The 19,410-nt window shown below is 41.6% G+C and overlaps 1 protein-coding gene across 1 annotated transcript in view; it reads right to left on the reverse strand.

Annotated features, from left to right (window-relative positions):
- Positions 1-7,285: 7,285 nt before the first annotated feature.
- nr3c2 (nuclear receptor subfamily 3, group C, member 2) overlaps positions 7,286-19,410 on the reverse strand; it is a 78,820-nt gene continuing 66,695 nt past the window's right edge. The window contains exons 8-9 of the mRNA XM_063218223.1: positions 12,408-12,565; positions 7,286-9,230 (exon numbers count right to left, since the gene is read on the reverse strand). Of these exons, the coding sequence (XP_063074293.1) occupies positions 9,075-9,230; positions 12,408-12,565 (314 nt within the window). The 3' untranslated portion in view covers positions 7,286-9,074. The remainder of the gene's footprint in view (positions 9,231-12,407; positions 12,566-19,410) is intronic.

Below are 19,410 nucleotides of genomic sequence, written 5' to 3' on the forward strand. Positions count from 1 at the left end.
TCCTCTCTCTCTCTCTCTCTCTCTCTCTCTCTCTCTCTCTCTCTCTCTCTCTCTCTCTCTCTCCACACACTCAATAAACACATGAACTGGTAAGTGAACCAGTGAACTCTTACACCCCTTACCACTTAGAGATGCAGGGCGCATTCCAATATGCAGACTTCTGCCCTCCACTTGTGCTTGTGGCCTCGCATGTTGCTGATGCCCCGCCTCCGTGGAGAAAACAATTAGGTTTCCCCGCTGTCAGCCTAGCCACAACCATTTTTGGGGTACTGTTCTTCATTCCTCATTCACCATCTCAATTGCAAATGAGGAAATGACATTTCCAGGAAATTTTGCTAGGTATTGAATGAATTTTATCTCGTCTGTGACGTCACCATGAGGTCACAAGCAGGCGAGCAAGGAAGGACGGAAGCCTTCATATTGGAATGCACCCGTAGAATGTGTTCGTAGGTTTTTTTTACAGCATACAGAGAGGAGATACACCAATCAATGTATCAACAACAACAAAAGTTCAAAAAAGAAAGAAAGAACTGTGGACTTCAGGAGAGAACAACCAATATACATCCCACTCATCATCAATGGCAGTACTGTGGAGTCTTGAAAAGCACAAAGTTCCACAGTGCACATCACAGATGACCTCACATGGACTACAAACACCACCTCCCTGGTCAAAAAAGCACAGACACGACTTAACTTCCTGCGGAGGATGAGAAGAGCCAACCTCCCCACATCTGCACTCATCACCTTCTACAGGGGTGCCATTGAGAGCATCCTGACCAGCAGCCTCTCTGTCTGCAACGGCAGCTGTCTGGCACGGCACCTGCAGACAAGAAGGCACTACAGAGAGTGGTGAGGACTGCAAAAAAAGATAATCAGATCACCCCTAACCAGCCGTTCAGGACCTGTACACTTCACTCTGTTCCAAGAGAGCAATATCAAAGACCCTCTCACCCAACACACAAACTGTTCTCCTTACTACTATCAGGGAAGCATGTGGTGATGCACAAGCTGACTAGGAAACAGCTTCTTTCCACAAGCCATCACTCAACACACTGAAGAAAATGTGTGTGTGTGTGTGCGTGCCTGTGTGTGTGTGTGTGTGTGTGTGTGTGTGTGTGTGTGTGTGTGTGTGTGTGTGTGTGTGTGTGTGTGTGTGTGTGTGTGTGTGTGTGTGTGTGTGTGTGTGTGTGTGTGTGTGTGTGTGTGTGTGTGTGTGTGTGTGTGTGTGTGTGTGTGAGATTATTGTCAATGCCTTATTTATAGGCCTATGTTTAGTTTAACTGATCATTGGAGACTGTACATTGGTCAAATGGAATTTTAAACTTATGTGTTAGTCTTTAATGCCCATAGACGGCCATTAAAAAGCTAGTTGAGACGAAATTAAAATTATCCAAATAATGAAGACAACATAAAACATGATGAGAACCACTCTACTTAATTGTGGATATTTCAGAAAAGGGGCTAAATGTTCAAATTAGTGAACTTTATGAGGAGTATGTTACTCTTATAGCGTGTTAGCACAGAAGATTTGTGGCAAATCCATCCACCCATTGAACATTTATTGAGCTAAAAGATCAAATATTATGAATTTTGGACACGATTTTAGATTCTTGTGGACTTTTAGAACATTATTCCTAAGGTATTCTGAACATATTCTGAACATTTCAGCTTGAACAGAGCACGGCTCCTCCGACCCACGGGGGGCACCATGGGCCTGGCTATGGAACGTTTTAACATGAATGCCACGGGGCTCCCTGAGAATGTCATCAAGACTATCCAAGAAGCCAGGGCTCAGTCTACCAGATGATCTCTGTACGACCTTAAACGAGCTGCTTTCGATTGCTGGTGGGACCAACGCGGTGAAACAGCCTTCCAATGCTCAGTACCAGTGGTAGTCTCCTCCCAGAATAATGAATGAATGAATGAATATGAATGAATATACCTTTATTGCCCCAGGGGGAATTTGTTTTGTGTTTTGGGAACACTTGGACATACAGACAATTACAACATTATACAAGGACAAGACTAAAAAACAAACATAGCGTACAAAGTAGATTCAAATGAAAATGTAAAAATCATGGCAGAGAGAATAACAAAGGCTTAAATAGAAATAATTAAATTAAAATCTTTTAATACATTTATTAAAGTTGTTATATTAAATCTGCCTGAACTTAACTTATTGAACAGTTGGATGCTTCTAGGCACAAAGGAAGTTAACCCTCTATTAGTCTTAAAAAGGGGTAACCTGTATCTAAGTCCAGATGGGAGAAGGGAGTATTCAAAGAGGAGGGGTGGGATAGATCATCCAGGGCCGGCCCAAGCCTTTATAGGGCCCTAAGCAAAAATTAATCTGGGACCCCCCATACTCGATATATAGTGGCTCCTGTTTCATTCATCATAGTAAATGGCACATGAGTAAAAAAATATGGCTAGGGAAACTGGAGGACAATTAATTTCTACCTGGAACTTTGCTGCTCACAGGGGGCCCTGGTGGCTTGGGGGGCCCTAAGCCACCGCATAGTTTGCTTATGCCTCCGGCCGGCCCTGGGATCATCTAATATTTTAAACGCCAAGCTGGTAGTGTACTCATCAGAAATAGTTTAAACTTCCGTTCCAGTTATTTTAGAACCTAAGTGTGTGATTTTGTCCAGCATGTGTCTGTTTTTAGCAGAAAGACCACCTCCCCAACACTGAATGTGACCACACTTTGTATGAAAGTTAGATAAAACAATCTTAAAATCACTGTATCAACGCGGTTTCCTTAAAAAATATTCTCTGTTGTGCATTTGAGTATCTTGCAAGAGTATTTTCTTTCCATGTAAGTTTATTGTCTATAATTGTATCTGGATACTTGTACTCTTCAACTGTTTCAATATGAAGGGTTTATTTGCAAAACGGTGTATCTCCATTTTTTGACTTTTGCATTTTATTATTGGAAATGACTGTTCAGAGGTCCTATTACCTATGTGTGAATTCTTACCATTAAAATATTTTGAGAACATACTTTTTTATAAAATGCATTTTGTAATGCAATTCAATGGAATGCCCAATACAAAAATGTAAATTTCCCAACATTCTACAAAATGGAGATAGGCTGGTAGCGAGGAAACTTTATTGTTTTCTCCATGGAGGCTGCAACGCAAGGCCACAACACGAGGCCACAAGTACAAGTGGAGGACAGGAGTCCACATAGTGAGTGCATCTTAATATGGGACCTTGCCTACTCCACTTGCCTCCTCCACTCGCTTCTCGTCATGATGACATCACTGACAACAGCATTATATTTCAATATCTTGCAAAAGCTCAATTGTAGTCTTTTTCTCGTGTGCAATTGTTATGGTGAATGAAAAACAGTCCCTCAAAAGTTGTTGTGGCTAGGCTGACAGCTGGGAAACTTTATCGTTTTCTCCACGGAGGAGGGGCCAGGAGGCGGGACGAGGAGACAAGCACAAGTGGAGGAGGCAAGGTCACATATTGGGATGCACCCAGTGAATGCACCCACTGTATTTGCTCAGGTAGTGCTGTGCACTGTGGCAAGAAGGTTTGTTGTGTTCCCCAGTGCAGTGCAAGTACACCAGGGGACGTGGAGGAGGCCATGGTTTACAACCCAGCATTGGGATCGCCATCTCTTTCCTTGTACCAGGTGGCACAGGTAGAGCACTGCCAGAGCCCTGCTAAATCAGCTGCAATGAGTGTTGCTTTGTAATGGGATGGTATCACAGATGTAGCATTGCGTCGTTTTGGTGTTGCCTTTATTTTTGGAGCAATGTACATTCATGTTGACAGTCAATATTCATTTTGAAAAGTTCCTCCTTCTGTGTTTTAAGCTTCATCTAATAGCATTTTATTGCCTGTTTAGAGACATGTTGCATTTATCAAATCTGAAATGAGCACTATACTTTCAAAGCAATATTTTTTTCCTAGGGCAGTCATGGGTGAGCGGTTAGGGCGTCAGACTTGCATCCCAGAGGTTGCCGGTTCGACTCCCGACCCGCCAGGTTGGTGGGGGGAGTAATCAACCAGGGCTCTCACCCATCCTCCTCCATGACTGAGGTACCCTGAGCATGGTACCGTCCCACCGCACTGCTCCCCATGGGGCGCCACTGAGGGCTGCCCCCTTGCACGGGTGAGGCATAAATGCAATTTCGTTGTGTGCAGTGTTCACTTGTGTGCTGTGGAGTGCTGTGTCACAATGACAATGGGAGTTGGAGTTTCCCAATGGGCTTTCACTTTTCACTTCACTTTTTTGCTGGGTTTTAACAGGTTTAAATATGCTGTCTTTTCACTATTTTCCATCATATTGAATATTTCATCCACAATTTACCAAGTGTCCCAACTCTAACAGAATTCGGGTTTGTATGAAGTTGAATGTTGCTCTACGTTGTATGTTTAGAATGTGTTAAGGGCTTTGCCAATGGTTTTTTTTGCCCCTTTTCACCCATGTTGCTTTAATAATTACAACTGTCTTTTGCATATTCTTACCATCTACGTAGTCTCCAGGATTGTGGTTTACTCTGAGAAAAAGTGAGAATTGAAATAAAGGCACACACAATTACATGTCAGTTAGGGGGTTTATTGGAATCCCTTGATATTTTGCAAACATAGTTATGGCAATATCTGCAGCAAGATATACAGTTTGTAGGAACTAGTTGCTTATGTTGCCTTTATGTCATGAACAAGAATATTGATGATCTTTGTTGACAACTGCTGACAAATATAGTACAAAGCATTGGATTAAAAACATTTCTGATTTTCATAGCTGTTATTTTGTAAGGAAAAGGGAAATGTATTTTGCATCACAATAGGAGATATGGCTTTGTTGCTTTACACAAGGTCAGTTTTAACAAGAATGATGGCAAAAACAACACAAACCAGAAAGACACATTACGGGGATGTTAAAAAACACTCATCCATTAATAGGAACAGACCTCATCTCAGCTGCAAAATACTGATTGAAAAGCTACCTACTGAAATCTGTATGTTTTAGCTGCAGAAGTCCATTCTCTGTGGTAGGTGCTTCATACAAATGCATAGTGTTGGTATACCACAGCAGTATAGAGTAGCAATACAGGGTAATAGCTGGTTAAACAATGCCCAGAACCATCAGGCTCTGTAGTGACTTGTTATCAGAACTATCTTACTCAGAGTTTTGCTCATGTGGAAATTAACTCATTAAGCGGTCTAATAAAAAATCTGTAACAGTGCATTGCTCTCTGAGCGACCTATATATCAGCACAGAAAGTGTGAGAGTCTGCTACCCTTCTTTACTTGATTTCAAGCTCAATGTCAGATAAAATCTCTTGTACTCCCTATTAATTCTGTAAAATACGCCAAGAATGACCAGTTACTGCCATTGCCATTTCACTGCATACACCAGGGGTTCCCAAACTTTTTTGGCCCTGAACCCCATATTGATGTCCCAAATATCTGGGGACCCCATACACATTTTTTCCCCCCCGCAACCGAAAAAAAAACATGAGTGAGCTAACAAATAAACCTAGCGATATTTCAGAAAATCTCAGATTTTTTTTCAGAACTAGAAATTTCAGGCAACCCCATTTGTTTCCAGTCAACCCCACATGGGGTCCCGACCCCATTGTTGAAAAACACTGGTGTACACTGTGCTGCAGCTGGCAATGTGTGACTACTGCAAGGTGGGTGTAATAGAAAACAAAAACAGTTCTGTACTTGCCTTGGATTTTAGTTAATTCCAGTAATTTCTCATTATCTCAGCCTGCCAGTGCCCTGTACTATGTAACTGTAATACAATCCAAGCTTTCACCTTCTTTCACGTGTTCATCCATATCCTGTTCCTATGGCATGACAATTTCTCCTGGGTGAAATCTGCAGTGCTAAATAAAATGTTATATCAAGGGATAAAGTAAACAAAATAAACTACCCATCCATAAGGATCTACACAATGGAATTGGAACTGTCTTTGAATGATTTACTATGCTTAGGTTGAATTGACACATAAAGAAAAGAAATTAAAAACAAATGTACAAAACCACCATACTGAGAAAAGTCTTAAAATTCACATTGTTTTAAACAAAAAGGAAACAAAACGCTCTGTGAGTCTAACATTCATGTAAAGTGTATGTCATAATGTAAAGTACATTCATTTATCTTTCTCTTTCATTCTCACAGGTTTTGCTCAAAAACCACAAAGCAGGGGAACTCGCCAGACAGACAATCACATAGGAGGCTAGTGTACCAACCACAGATGGATGAAAGCAGAACTCTCCATCACAATGTGACACTGGGACTTATTTATTTACAACAGATACTGTAAAATGGTAACCATTCTTATGAGGGTAAAAAGGCACAGGTTTCCCTTCTTAAATACACTGTAAACATCTGGTCAAAAGCATGCATAAACATTATCACTTTACAAAAAAAATCTCATAGACTGTTGTTGTATCTTTTAGACAAAGTATTAATATATTGTTTTCCAGCAAAATATAATTCTTTCAAAAAATACTTTCCTATACAGCCCAGCCTATGAACCTTTTGTGAGTCTGATTTACATATATTTATCAAAAGGGAAAGACAAGGGAAAAGACAACAAAAAGAAAAAGAATGGAAAACAAAAATCCATCCAGCTTATATTTATCCTTCACAAACGCTTAGTCTTACAGCAGAGTGTAGACAGAGAAAGGGGCTCATCCCATTAGCTAAAGGCTAGGTCTGCCATATCGTGGCGCCAAGTAACACCTACTGCACGAGCCAGTGATCAGTGATTTATAAAGCACAGGGTAGGTTTCTCTCGCTGTTTCTCTTGCTCTCTCTCTCTCTCTCTCTCTCTCTCTCTCTCTCTCTCTCTCTCTCTCTCTCTCTCTCTCTCTCTCTCTCTCTCTCTCACTCACACACACACACACACACACACACACACACACACACACACACACACACACACACACACACACACACACACACACACACACACACACACGTACCCAGATACATCAGATACATTGTCCCAGACAGTTCCTGTCTTCTTAATGTATCAGTTATACATTTATATCCCTTGTGCAAATCTTAGTTCAGTCAAAAACCTAAATCTTCTTCTTCTCATCAACAACCACCAATGCCCTCTGGAGAAGGGGGTTAACATAGCTTTCAGTCAGCTTTTTTCACAGAGAACAGGAAAGTAAAGGGCTGGAAGAAACACACACGCACACACGCACACACGCACACACACACACACACACACACACACACACACACACACACACACACACACACACACACACACACACACACACACACACACACACACACACACACACACACACACACACACACACACACACACACACACACATACATTCAGGTTGAACATCAATTTTCACTCTGTTGCACCTTCTACTGCACTTGAGGCAAAGACCCTGCAGACTTTCCTATAGACTTCGGACATTGCACACCTCAAGATAGACAGTGTTCACCAAGAATTGGCCCAGAGATGTTAAGAAAATTGGCGCATTTCAAATAAACCCAAACCTTGTCCTTAGAACATTTGGGAACCACAAACTTTTCATAAGCAAATATTGTGTACCAGATGTATGCAGAAAGCTCTGCTAAAGTTGTTTTAAGTGCTAACTCTTTGAAAAAATGCTTTGTTTTCCAGTATGAAGAAAGTATATGATTTGTTTAGCGTTGTATTACTTGTGTATCTGTACTGTACATGTGCAGCTATTGATAAAGTATGATAAATTTGCTTGTTTTTTTTAATGAAAAGAAGCACCTTTAATATAAAATAGTTTACAACATTTAGACTTTTTCTGGTTTCATTGTTTATTATTACATTTTTAAGGGAAAAAAAACTTACACGCAAATAGAAAACACTATTTTATCCAGTATGTAGGAGGGGATTTTTGAAAAAGGCCTGTATACTGGTAAATCCTGTGCAAATGTTGCAGGGTTTACAAACATTTGCCAAGCATAAAGGCATTGCACTCCACTAGCTTAGCATAAATATTGCAGGTTCTGTACACCTACTGGAAAAGCAGTCTTTTCTAATGCTAGGCATGGCTATTTAGCCTTTTGTGGCTATTAGAATTTGTTCAGTGTAAATTGCCATTTGGCAGTAATCATGGGGTGATTTCATTGAACTTACAGTAGTCTGGAATGTCTTTTTATATGCTACTGCCAAGACTTAAGTGCTTTATGTCTGATGTAGTGCCAGTATATTTTCATATGATCTTACAAAATTATTTATGGTGCTTATGCACATCATTAAGCTTCATTTGATAGTATCAAAAAGACACATGTTCAACTCATTTCGCCCTTTCACATACCAAACATTTTTTTATTCATAAAAAGTCTTAAATTCACGTTATTAATTCTAATGTTTGCATAAGTAGTTCTTGATTGTAATGCAATGTTTTAATTGTTTTTAATGATTGGCATTAAAGTGAACGTTCTTTTTGCATTTAAAAATACCAATTAGACACTGTTTTTCTTAATGTCATAGCCCTTGGAGTATGTTGAAATTGTGTTGAAATTGCCACATTTTGAAGTTATATTTACTATATTGTGTGCATAAGCCACATACTCTTTTCTATGGATGAACCACTTTTTCATCTTCACAAGGAATGATTGAAAATGCAAACTGAGTCAACACAAAGCCTGTTGTGTGCAGTGCGTGTGTATGTAGGTGTATATGTGTTGAATAAATTTGCCCTATTTTACCAAAAAATGCATGGCTTTATATCCATAGAAACAATTGTCATAATTGTCTTTGGGGCAATGAGGAGCATGCCACTGCTGCTCTGAAAAAAAATCAGTTACACATTATTCAAAATGTGTCATTTTTGACACCAGCCTGTCTCATCTCTCTCTCTCTCTCTCTCTCTCTCTCTCTCTCTCTCTCTCTCTCTCTCTCTCTCTCTCTCTCTCTCTCTCTCTCTCTCTCTCTCTCTCGGTCTGTGACTGGTAAAAAGCACGCTTTCTCTGTTACAGCTCCCAGTATTCTTCTGTTTGCATCTCCAACACATGGTGGTGGCTTCCAGACTCTCTTTTTTCAATGTCCTCTGCCCGTTGCTGTCACAGCCAGAAATGCTGGTTTCTGTGTGTTACTTCTTGTGAAAGAAGAGTGTTTGTGTGAGGCCCGACTCCACCTTTGGTATCTGATCACTGATTATCTCCACCAGCATCTCCGGAAACTCCACCTTTAGAAGATGAGACTCCCGGAACGTGTAGAAGCAGAAGTCCAGCAGACTCCCCACAAGCTGAAAGACACAAAGCGTCAAACAACAATTGATTTCTAATTTCCAGAAATTCAACAGTCCATGCAAAACATATGCTCAAAAGGTGCATTTCCCAGTATACTGAAACATGGCCGGGGCAATCAATCGTCAATTCACAATAACAAGTCCCATCAGGTTCATTCTGATGAGTGGAAAGCCAAGCAGTTACTTTGAATTTGAATTTTTGGCAAAGGTGGGAACGCAAATGTGTTCAATGGTTCCATGCATTTTTTTAAACTCCCTCTTCAGTATTCAAATTCATGCTTTATAATGAGTGACAAGCATCCACAAGTGGTTGTACATACAGTACTCATGACTACACTCATAAAGCTGACAGTTCATTATGAAGCTTCAGTGGCCAATTAATGATGGGGTAATCTATTGACATAAAAATGCTGTATATGCTCATAAGAACAGTGATGGGGTATTGTAACGTGTTGTTATATATTTAAGACTGAAGGTGACACAGTGTATTATAATGCTGCTTTGTCCTCATGACACCAACAGTGTTGAGGTCTGTGCTTAATGCCTTATAACAGACTCTGTGAAAAGACACAATGCTGCTCATGCATTTCCCATGTCTCATGTTGCCTTCATTTTCTTAGAAAGAATCCTGGCACTGTGACGACACTACTGAAGACAATTCTGGTTTCTGTGTGAACGTGCGCTGGTGCCACTACAGGTAGGCCTACCTTTGAACAATGTGACAGAGCCAATCACTGTGCCATGAGCCTATTCACATTGTTGTTATTCTTTGTTGCTACAAACAGGGCTACATTCTGTGAAATGTACTGCAATACTCAGGGACATGATTGCTGATGTGTGTCTTTAATTTTGATCTACATTGTGATTATAATGCCAAAATACATCATGCATGCACCGCCAAAACATGATCTTGAAGTTTGTTGTTTCAGCAGAAGAACATGCGGCCTCCATGGCCATGACACAAATTGCATAAAATGATGTGTACTCGGGTATCTCGGGCTTTGTTACTTCTACACGAGATCAATGTAAAAAAAATCCTGACCTGGCATTGTGTCACAGGTTATTTTTACGTTTGGGATCTTGGGATTCCCGGGAGAATGAAGGCTGCATCAGTCATAGCCAAGGCGTCATAGGTGTCATTGTGTTCACTGCATTAACTAGGTTAAGTAAGATTAGCACATAAATAAATGGAAACGCGGGGTTGTTTTTGCCATTTTTAACATTCAAATGCAACTCGCTAACAACGTTAATAACGTTGTCAGGGTGTGTAAACATTTGAGCAGCACTGCAGCATAATATCTATGAATCTTCATAAAAGACACTACCTGAATTGCAATAGATAACTGGAAATACACAAGGGTGTTCTAAAACTTTTGACCAGTACTGCAACTATATCAGACCTAACTTAGATAATTAATGTTGCAAGGGTCTATTGGCACTTTTCAGACACAATCTAAACTAATGGGAAACTACCTGCAGTCTTTCAGCTCACTCCAGGCATTCCAGACAGTTGAAGTGGGAGTTCAGCAACCATAGCAACGGCAGTGGTTTAACTTACTTTGGTTTTGATACGAGCTATGCAAGCCCAAATAATGTTATCTGTACCATATGCGACATTCACGTTGACCCAATTTCACGCCATATAAATAAGTTTTGCTTATTTGTTGACATTCCAAATAACGTCTCCACAGGCTCCGCCATTATCCTCCGACTTCAATTTGTTGATGTGAGAGTAGGCCTACAGTGAGAACTGTTCCCCCCAGTTCGACAGTCGGAGGTCGTTCCAGTGCATTTTTGTAGTAGGAGGTGGGAGAAGCCCCATGTCCCACTAGTTTGGCTTGGAATGTGCCATAAGACATGACAATACAATGTCGAAAATGTGAGCCTAAATCTTAAAATCCCTTACTGACACCCTGCTGGCAATGCAAGTGAGAGAAACATGAGTGTGTTAGATGAAGCATCCAGACAGGTGAAGGGGTCAGCTTAGATATGCAGAAGCAAAGGACCACTGGGTGGAGCTACTCACTCTTACTAATAACCCCAAGCACACTGGTCACCACCCTGTTCTAAGCCTAATCTGGAATCATTATGGGTGGCTGGATCATTTACATTATTCAGTAATTGTGAATTGAGATGTTTTCCTTACAAGCCATTTCTTTATGCTCCGTTATGGACATGTTCAAGTTTAAATAAATACACTTTACATTAACTGAAGGAAAACCTACAGTGCTGTTCATAAATGACATAGCCCATTAGTTTAGTTTTGTAGCCATTTTTCAGAAAATGTGAATAATAACGCAAATCCTTGTCTATCACTTATGGCTATTGTTTGATCATCCTCTATTCTCAGTTCCAGTACCGCACCCGCACTGTCACCCCTTATAAAGAGCGCTAAGATTCTACAGGGAAAAAAGAAAGAACATGTGTAACCTTTTCATTTTTATGTTCTGGGGAGTGTAGGAAAGACGATCACGGGGGGCTTTGAATGAACCATGTGATGAACAAAGAGCGACCCTGTTTTGTAAACACATGGGTCTAGGCTGTTTTGCAGTTTCAAGGTCGGTAGTTTGAAAACCAGTTGTTTGGTACAGATTTTTAAAAATCGACCTGAGATGGGTAGGCTACAAGAAAATTGCCAGATGGCCATAGTCTAAAATGCCTATATGAAATCCATGCGTGATCCACTTGAAAAATGAGACCAAGCCGGCTGTGTTTTGGAAAAGCATGTCAGCTGTGTGATGAATAGGCTAGTGAAGAGATGTGTCTTAAGCTTGGATTTAAAAGAGGAAAGTGTAGAACATTGACGAATTGTCAGCAGGAGTGCGTTCCATAGTTTGGGGACAGCCACACTGAAAGCCCTGTCGCCCATGGTGCACAGGTGCACAGGTATGTGGAGGGGGTGGGAAGGAGGAGTGTATCAGTGGAGTGGAGTGTGAGGGCGGAATTGTATGGGGTGAGGAGACTTGTGAGGTAGGTGGGTGCAAGGTTGTGCTGGGCTTTGTAGACGAGGAGGAGGATTTTGAACTGGATCTGTGAGTGAATAGGAAGACAGTGTAGTTGATGAAGTATACAGTAGCTGTATGAGCAACACTATGAAATCATTAAAATGCTGTTTTACTACAAGTGACCTAGAAGTGCAAATTTACAATCCTTTGCCATATGTACTGAACTTACATCATGCATAGCATCCAGAAGCTTGGTCAGTTGAAAGAACCGCTGCCATGTCTGGCCTGAGTTGTTGGTGGCCTTGCCTACAGCTCGCCTCATCTCCTTGATGTAGTTCACTCTCATTTCCTCAAAGGCAGCCTGGTTCTTCAGGCCATCTTTGGGAACTGTTTGAGAAACAAACAAAAAAACAGTGCTACCATCAGAAGGCTGGCATGCAGTCAGCAAAGGGGAAGAGATTATTTCATAGTATTACTCATTTTTAACCGCATATTACAAGCAGTTACAGTATCGAGACAGTAACTTAGGTTCATGGATTTGGCACTTAACAATATGTTTATGCACACAGAAAAATGCACAACTGTCTTACGATCATAATTGTGATTCAATGAAACTATGCTGTGCTTTACTGTGTGTGTGTGTGTGTGTGTGTGTGTGTGTGTGTGTGTGTGTGTGTGTGTGTGTGTGTGTGTGTGTGTGTGTGTGTGTGTGTGTGTGTGTGTGTGTGTGTGTGTGTGTGTGTGTGTGTGTGTGTGTGTGTGTGTGTGTGTGTGTGTGTGTGTTAGAGCATGACACGGGAGTGGATTTTCACTCCCGTCCCATCCCGGTCCCAGAAAAAAAATCCCATCCTGTCCCATCCCGGACTGGAGTAAAAGAAACAAATCCCATACCGTCCACTCCTGAAAATGTTTCCCAATCCTGCCCACTCCCACTCAAAATCAATCCCACTCCCGTTTCGTCAAAAAAACTAGGCTTTTTTAATGAAAAAAATAAGCGAGCATTCCCGCTCCCTTTCATTTGTATTCCCGCTCCTGCCCGCTCCCATTCATCTTTATTCTCGCTCCTGACCGCTCCCATTCATCTTTAAAATTTGGAATCCCATCCCGCGGGAATCCCGCAGGACCTGCGGGACCCGCGGGACCCACGGGAATTCCCAAAAAATGTCATCCTCTAGTGTGTGTGTGTGTGCATGTGTAGAATAGAATAGAATAGAATAGAATAGAATAGAATAGAATAGAATAGAATTGAATAGAATAGAATAGAATAGAATGCCTTTTACTGTCACTATGTACAATTTACATTTCATTTACTACATTTACAGTCAATACTCCTGACACTACTGTCCGCTGTCAGCGCTAGATTAAGATGGCCTGGGTCCCCCAGGCTATAGGTTGCTGTGGGTCCCCCCACATGCAAATTTCGTGCAAAATGTACGAATTATAATTATAAAGACTGTCATAATTACGAGCTAGAACTGCAATTTTTCACTTTTTGGCAATCAGGGCCCCCTGGAAGGTGGGGTCCCCTAGGCTGCAGCTATATCTAACCTCTTTGTGGGACCTTAACACAAAATGTTAAAAAAAATAAAAAAATAACTTTAACCATTTTGGAGATTTCACATTTTATACATTGGGCCTTTATGGAATTTAAAAAAACAAAAAAACAAAACAAAAAAAAAAACCTGAAACCCTGAAACTCAACTTAACACATCCCTCTATGTGTGTTTTAATTGTCTGAGCAGGATAGTTTTTCATGTGGTAGGTGAGAAAACTGCTTTGGTCCTTCTTCAAATAGAATTGTAGTCAAGTCAAGTCAAGTCAAGTCAAGTTTTATTGTCAATTTCTTTACATGCACTGGTCATACAAAGAATTTGAAATTGCGTTTCTTGCTCTCCCATGCAGACATAGACTAATCTAGGTAAGGACATAGACAGTATAGACATAGACAGTACTCATACATGGACATAAGACAGTATGGACATAGACATTGCTCATACAGACATTTACAGTTTTTGCCGACTGCTTGCACACAATTTGCAAAATTTGGCTCATAGAGTCAAAACTCTACACACAAGCCAATTACTCTCAACACTTGGAGATAAACCCATCACATACGTATATGGCAACATGAAGCTCTGCTATAAAAGCATAAACATTGCCATAAAAACCTTACAATCTTTTGTCAAAACCTCACTTTCATGTCAAAAGACACACAAAAGCACCAAATGAGAAAACAAATTAGATCAACTTTAAAACAGTTGTCTGCTTTATACAAAACACAGCAGTCTTTCTTTTTGGAGCAGTCTATTCAGTCTCACAGAATGTACATTTTCACAAGACCCCAAAATTCAATACTGTACATTACAAAGCTGCACCTTACAGTACAGGACATTAAACCGAAGCAAAATATATCTCAAACAGTGCATCACTCTAAATACAACAGTGTGTAGGTGAGCTTATGTACCTTTTTGTGTATTGGTTATATTCACAAATTTTCAAACATCTAAATATGATATAAATATGGGGTTACGTCAACATGCTGTAATGACAATCATAGTCAATATAGGCTACTTTGTTTGGTTATGAGGTATGAGGTATTCACGAAATACAATACATTTCCACAGACACACTATGCAGCTGACATCTACATGACATCATCAAAATTAAATCATGTTCAGTCAGTTTGCTCAAGTGCTTGCTTGGTTGTGTTCTGAAAATGACACTATTTCTACAAACTATCATGTTCACATTACCCAACATGTGATGATGAAGGCAAAAGGCTACTCTTGGCGGCATGTATCAGGCTAGGTTTCACAGTATGTGAGTCAGTCAATGCCATACTCCATATTATACACTTTAGAACCATTGTGCTATTCGCCTTGTTTAGCATACAAGCAATCAAAGTAAAACAAATACATGCAAAATAAAACAAATGCAATGTAATATAAAGCATGCAACTTTGTAACATGGCAGAATAGTGTTCAATTTTGAAAGCATGTGTTTTATTGTTTGTGCCTAAATCTTGTCATACATCAGTGTGTTTTGTTTTTTTAACAGATGTGTTTTCATAATGACACTCTGAGATTTTACTTTTGAACAAAGTGTCTTGTGTATGAAATTGTGTGTAGACAGCTGGAGTCTGTGTGTTGCGTAAAGGAGCAAGTGCCTTGCTAAACTGGTACGAAAGTGTAATGTTTGACTTTTGTTTAAAGTCAAGCAATAAGTGTTTAAGTTATGCACCAACAACTTAACGATATGCTACTTTGGTTTAAGCATCTGCCTATAGTGTTTAAGCGGTAGGCAAAAACTGGTAAAGTGCAAGACTGGACAACAGAAGACTTGTAGAGAACATACATTAAGAGGAGGTATTTTGTTGTGCTTTTTCTAAAAGTCCTTTATAGCGTTCTGACATAGTAGCATTTGAAGAAAATAAATAATTAAAAAAGGTTTATTAAATACACCAGCAGCAGTATGTGTGTGTGTGTGTGTGTGTGTGTGTTTGTATGTGTTTTGTGTGTGTGTGTGTGTGTGTGTGTGTGTGTGTGTGTGTGTGTGTGTGTGTGTGTGTTTAGTGCAGGTAGAAAGTGTGGTGTGCGTCTGTGTGTGTGTCTGTGTACCTGTGTATGTGTGTGTGTGTGTGTGTGTGTGTGTGTGTGAGTATGAGTTGTGTGTCAGTGTGTGTATGTTTGGGTTTAGTGCAGAAAGTGCGGTGTGCTTGTATGTGTGTGTGTGTGTGTGTGTGTGTGTGTGTGTGTGTGTGTGTGTGTGTGTGTGTGTGTGTGTGTGTGTGTGTGTGTGTGTGTGTGTGTGTGTGTGTGTGTGTGTGTGTGTGTGTGTGTGTGTGTATGTGTGTGTGTGTGTGTGTGCATGTGTATGTTTTGAGTTAGTGCAGGTTGAAAGTTCAGTCACAGATGTAGTAGTGCAGGTGGAATGTTCAGTCGCAGATATGGTGGTGGGGATGAGGGGGGGAGCGTTGTCAGTGGCCTGGCTGGCTAGAGGCTGACAGTGAAGGGAGAGTGGGTTGAGTGTTCAGTATCTTGATTGCTTGATGCATCGTGCTGCTTGCAAGCCTGGTGGTACGGGAACGGAGGCGCCTGTACCTCTTTCCAGAGGGCAGGAGGCTGAACAGTTTGTGTGCAGGGTGGCTTGTGTCTTTGATGATCATCAGTGCTTTCCGGGTGAGGCGTGCGGTGTAAATGTCCTGCAGGGAGGGGAGTGGTACTCCAATGATCTTCTTCGCTGTGTTCACAACACGCTGGAGTGTCTTCCTGTTTTTCTCCGTGCAGCTTCCTCCCCACACTGTGATGCAGCTGGACACGACGCTCTCTATGGTTCCTCTGTAGAATGTTGTCATGATGGAGGGTGTAGCACTTGCCTTCTTTAGTTTGCGCAAGAAGTAGAGACGCTGATGGGCCTTCTTCGCCAGTGATGTAGTGTTGGTGGTCCAAGAGAGGTCGTCGCTGATGTGCACTCCAAGGAACTTGGTGCTGCTCACTCTCTCCACAGCATCACCGTCGATGGTCAGTGGTGGCAGTTGTTTTGGACCCTCTGAAAGTTGACAACAATCTCCTTGGTCTTGTTGACATTCAGCAGGAGGTTGTTGTCTTTGCACCATCTGGCCAGCAGGTCTACTTCTTCTCTGTAGTGGGTCTCATCGCCCTTAGTGATGAGGCCCACCAGTGTTGTATCATCCGCAAACTTCACTAGATGGTTAGTGCTGTGGGTCGTTGTGCAGTCATGTGTCAGCAGCGTGAACAGCAGGGGGCTGAGAACACAACCTTGTGGAGCCCCCGTGCTCAGGGTCAGGGTGCTTGAGGTGTTATTCCCTACCCGTACTGCTTGTGGTCTCTGCATCAGGAAGTCCAGCAGCCAGTTGCAGAGGGAGGTGCTGAAACCTAGTTTGTCCAGTTTTCTGATGAGTTGTTGTGGTATTATGGTATTGAATGCTGAACTGAAGTCAATGAACAGCATTCTCACATATGAGTCTTTATTGTCCAAGTGGGTGAGGGCTGGATGGAGGGCAGAGCAGATTGCATCCTCCGTGGATCGCTTGGCTCGGTATGCGAACTGGTAGGGGTCCAGGGTGGGGGGTAGGGTGGCTTTGATGTGTGACAGGACTAGCCGTTCGAAGCACTTCATGATTATGGGCGTCAGTGCTACAGGACGGTAGTCATTGAAGCATGATGGTGATGATTTCTTCGGCACGGGTATGATGGTGGCAGCTTTGAAAAGTGATGGGATGACTGCTTGCTCCAGAGAGATGTTAAAGATGTCTGTGAAGACATCCTTCAGCTCTTCTGCACAATCCTTCAACACTCGGCCAGGTATGTTGTCTGGGCCAGCTGCTTTGCGTGGGTTGATGGTGGCCAGTGTCCTCTTCACACTGGCAGAGGACAGGTACAGGGGTTGATCATGGGGGGGAGGGGGAGTTTTCTGTGGATGAGTGTCGTTTTGTGCTTCAAAACGGGCAATGAAACTGTTCAGGTCGTTTAGCAGAGAGGTGTTGTTGTCACAGCTTCGTGGTGCAGGCTTATAGTCCGTGATGGCCTGTATGCCCTTCCACAGGCTCTGTGCATCTCTGCTATCTTTGAAGTGTGTTGTTATTTTGTCCGAGTATTCCTTTTTTGCTTTCCTGATGCCCTGGGACAGGTTTGCCCTTGCTGCTTTTAGGCCAGCTACGTCTCCTGCTCTGAAGGCTTTTTCTCTGGCCCTCAGCAGTCTGTGAACGTCTCCTGTGAACCATGGCTTCTGGTTGGCCCTGGTGGTGATGTGTTTTATTTCTGTGACATCATCAATGCATTTTGTGATGTAGGAGGTCACGGTGTCTGTGTACTCCTCAATGTCAATGTGGTTGCTGTGGGTGGCAGCTGTTTTGAAAACGTCCCAATCTGTGGTTTCAAAGCAGTCTTGTAGTCGTGACACGGCCCCCTCTGGCCATTTTCTCACCTCTTTCAGAGCTGGTTTGGTGAGTTTTACCCTTTGTCTGTAGGCTGGCAGTAGCAGAATCGTTAGGTGGTCTGATAGGCTGATGTGGGGGATGGGCTTTGCCTTGTATGCTCCTTGTTGTGGGGTATAAACAAAGTCCAGGGTGTTTTGTCCTCTTGTTGGGAAGTTAACATGTTGGTGAAATTTTGGAAGTACTGTTTTGAGATTTCCGTGGTTGAAATCTCCCATGACCACTGTGAAGGCATCTGGGTGTGCATCTTGTTGTTCACTGATTCCCCGATGCAGCTCGTTCAGTGCCTCGCTTCTGACGCTGTTGTTGTTGCTAGGAGCGAGGTAAACTGCGACCAGTAGAATGGCGGATATTTCTCTTGGTAAATAGAAGGGTCGGCACTTGATGATCATGAACTCCACTAGTGTACTAATTGTACATTGTATTTCCCACTGTTAACATGTGGAATTTGTCAATACAGTACACTACACATAAAATACAAACAAATGTATGGACAGCCTTGAAAAACAGATTTTTAATCTCAACTGGTCTATTTTCCTGTCAAAATGAAGGTTATTTTTGTATTCCGGACCAGTTTTGCTTGCCTCAATTGTTTTTTTTCCACTGAGCAAGGACGAATTGACTCATCTTGTACAAAACTGATGGGCTGCTTGTTATTGTTGGTCAGAAACCGAAGCAACTATGGGTCCTGTCATTTTGTTCTCTCTCACCATCCTGTCACTTTGTATTTATATTACAATTTGCAGTGGGAAACACCAGTGAAATTTGAAAATGAGGTGACAGCATCAGTGATAAAAACAGGACAAGGGGGCTAGGTAATTCTGCCTGCTCGTTCCCTCTTGTGTATTTGGCAGGAATGTGCTAAACCTCTTTTGTGTGCTCATGACCCTCATTTTTTTCTGCTCTCCTACTGACCCACATAGACCTCATTAGCTGTGGAGTTGGCATTTAGGACTGTACTGGATGGAAACGGCTCTTATTACACCTCTGTGCTGACTGTCATGTCAGGGAGCAAACAGCTCGTGCATTTTGTTCCTGAATGGAGAAACCTGTGGATACTTATAAGTGGAGAGTAGTGTCCTCCTCAGCCACGATGAGGTCACTGTGTGCATATCATTGATTCCTAAATATGTAGCTAAAATAAGTTTTAATTTTGAAAAAGAAAGTTTCAAATTTAAAATACAGATGTATATTATTAAAATGGTCTTGACTGTCTTGAAAGTCTGACTATTAAAAATAAAAAAATATGTTTTTGTATTAAAATCCAGAATTATTC

This window comes from Engraulis encrasicolus, chromosome 16, assembly GCF_034702125.1.
Source record: "Engraulis encrasicolus isolate BLACKSEA-1 chromosome 16, IST_EnEncr_1.0, whole genome shotgun sequence".
Lineage (NCBI taxonomy): Eukaryota > Metazoa > Chordata > Actinopteri > Clupeiformes > Engraulidae > Engraulis > Engraulis encrasicolus.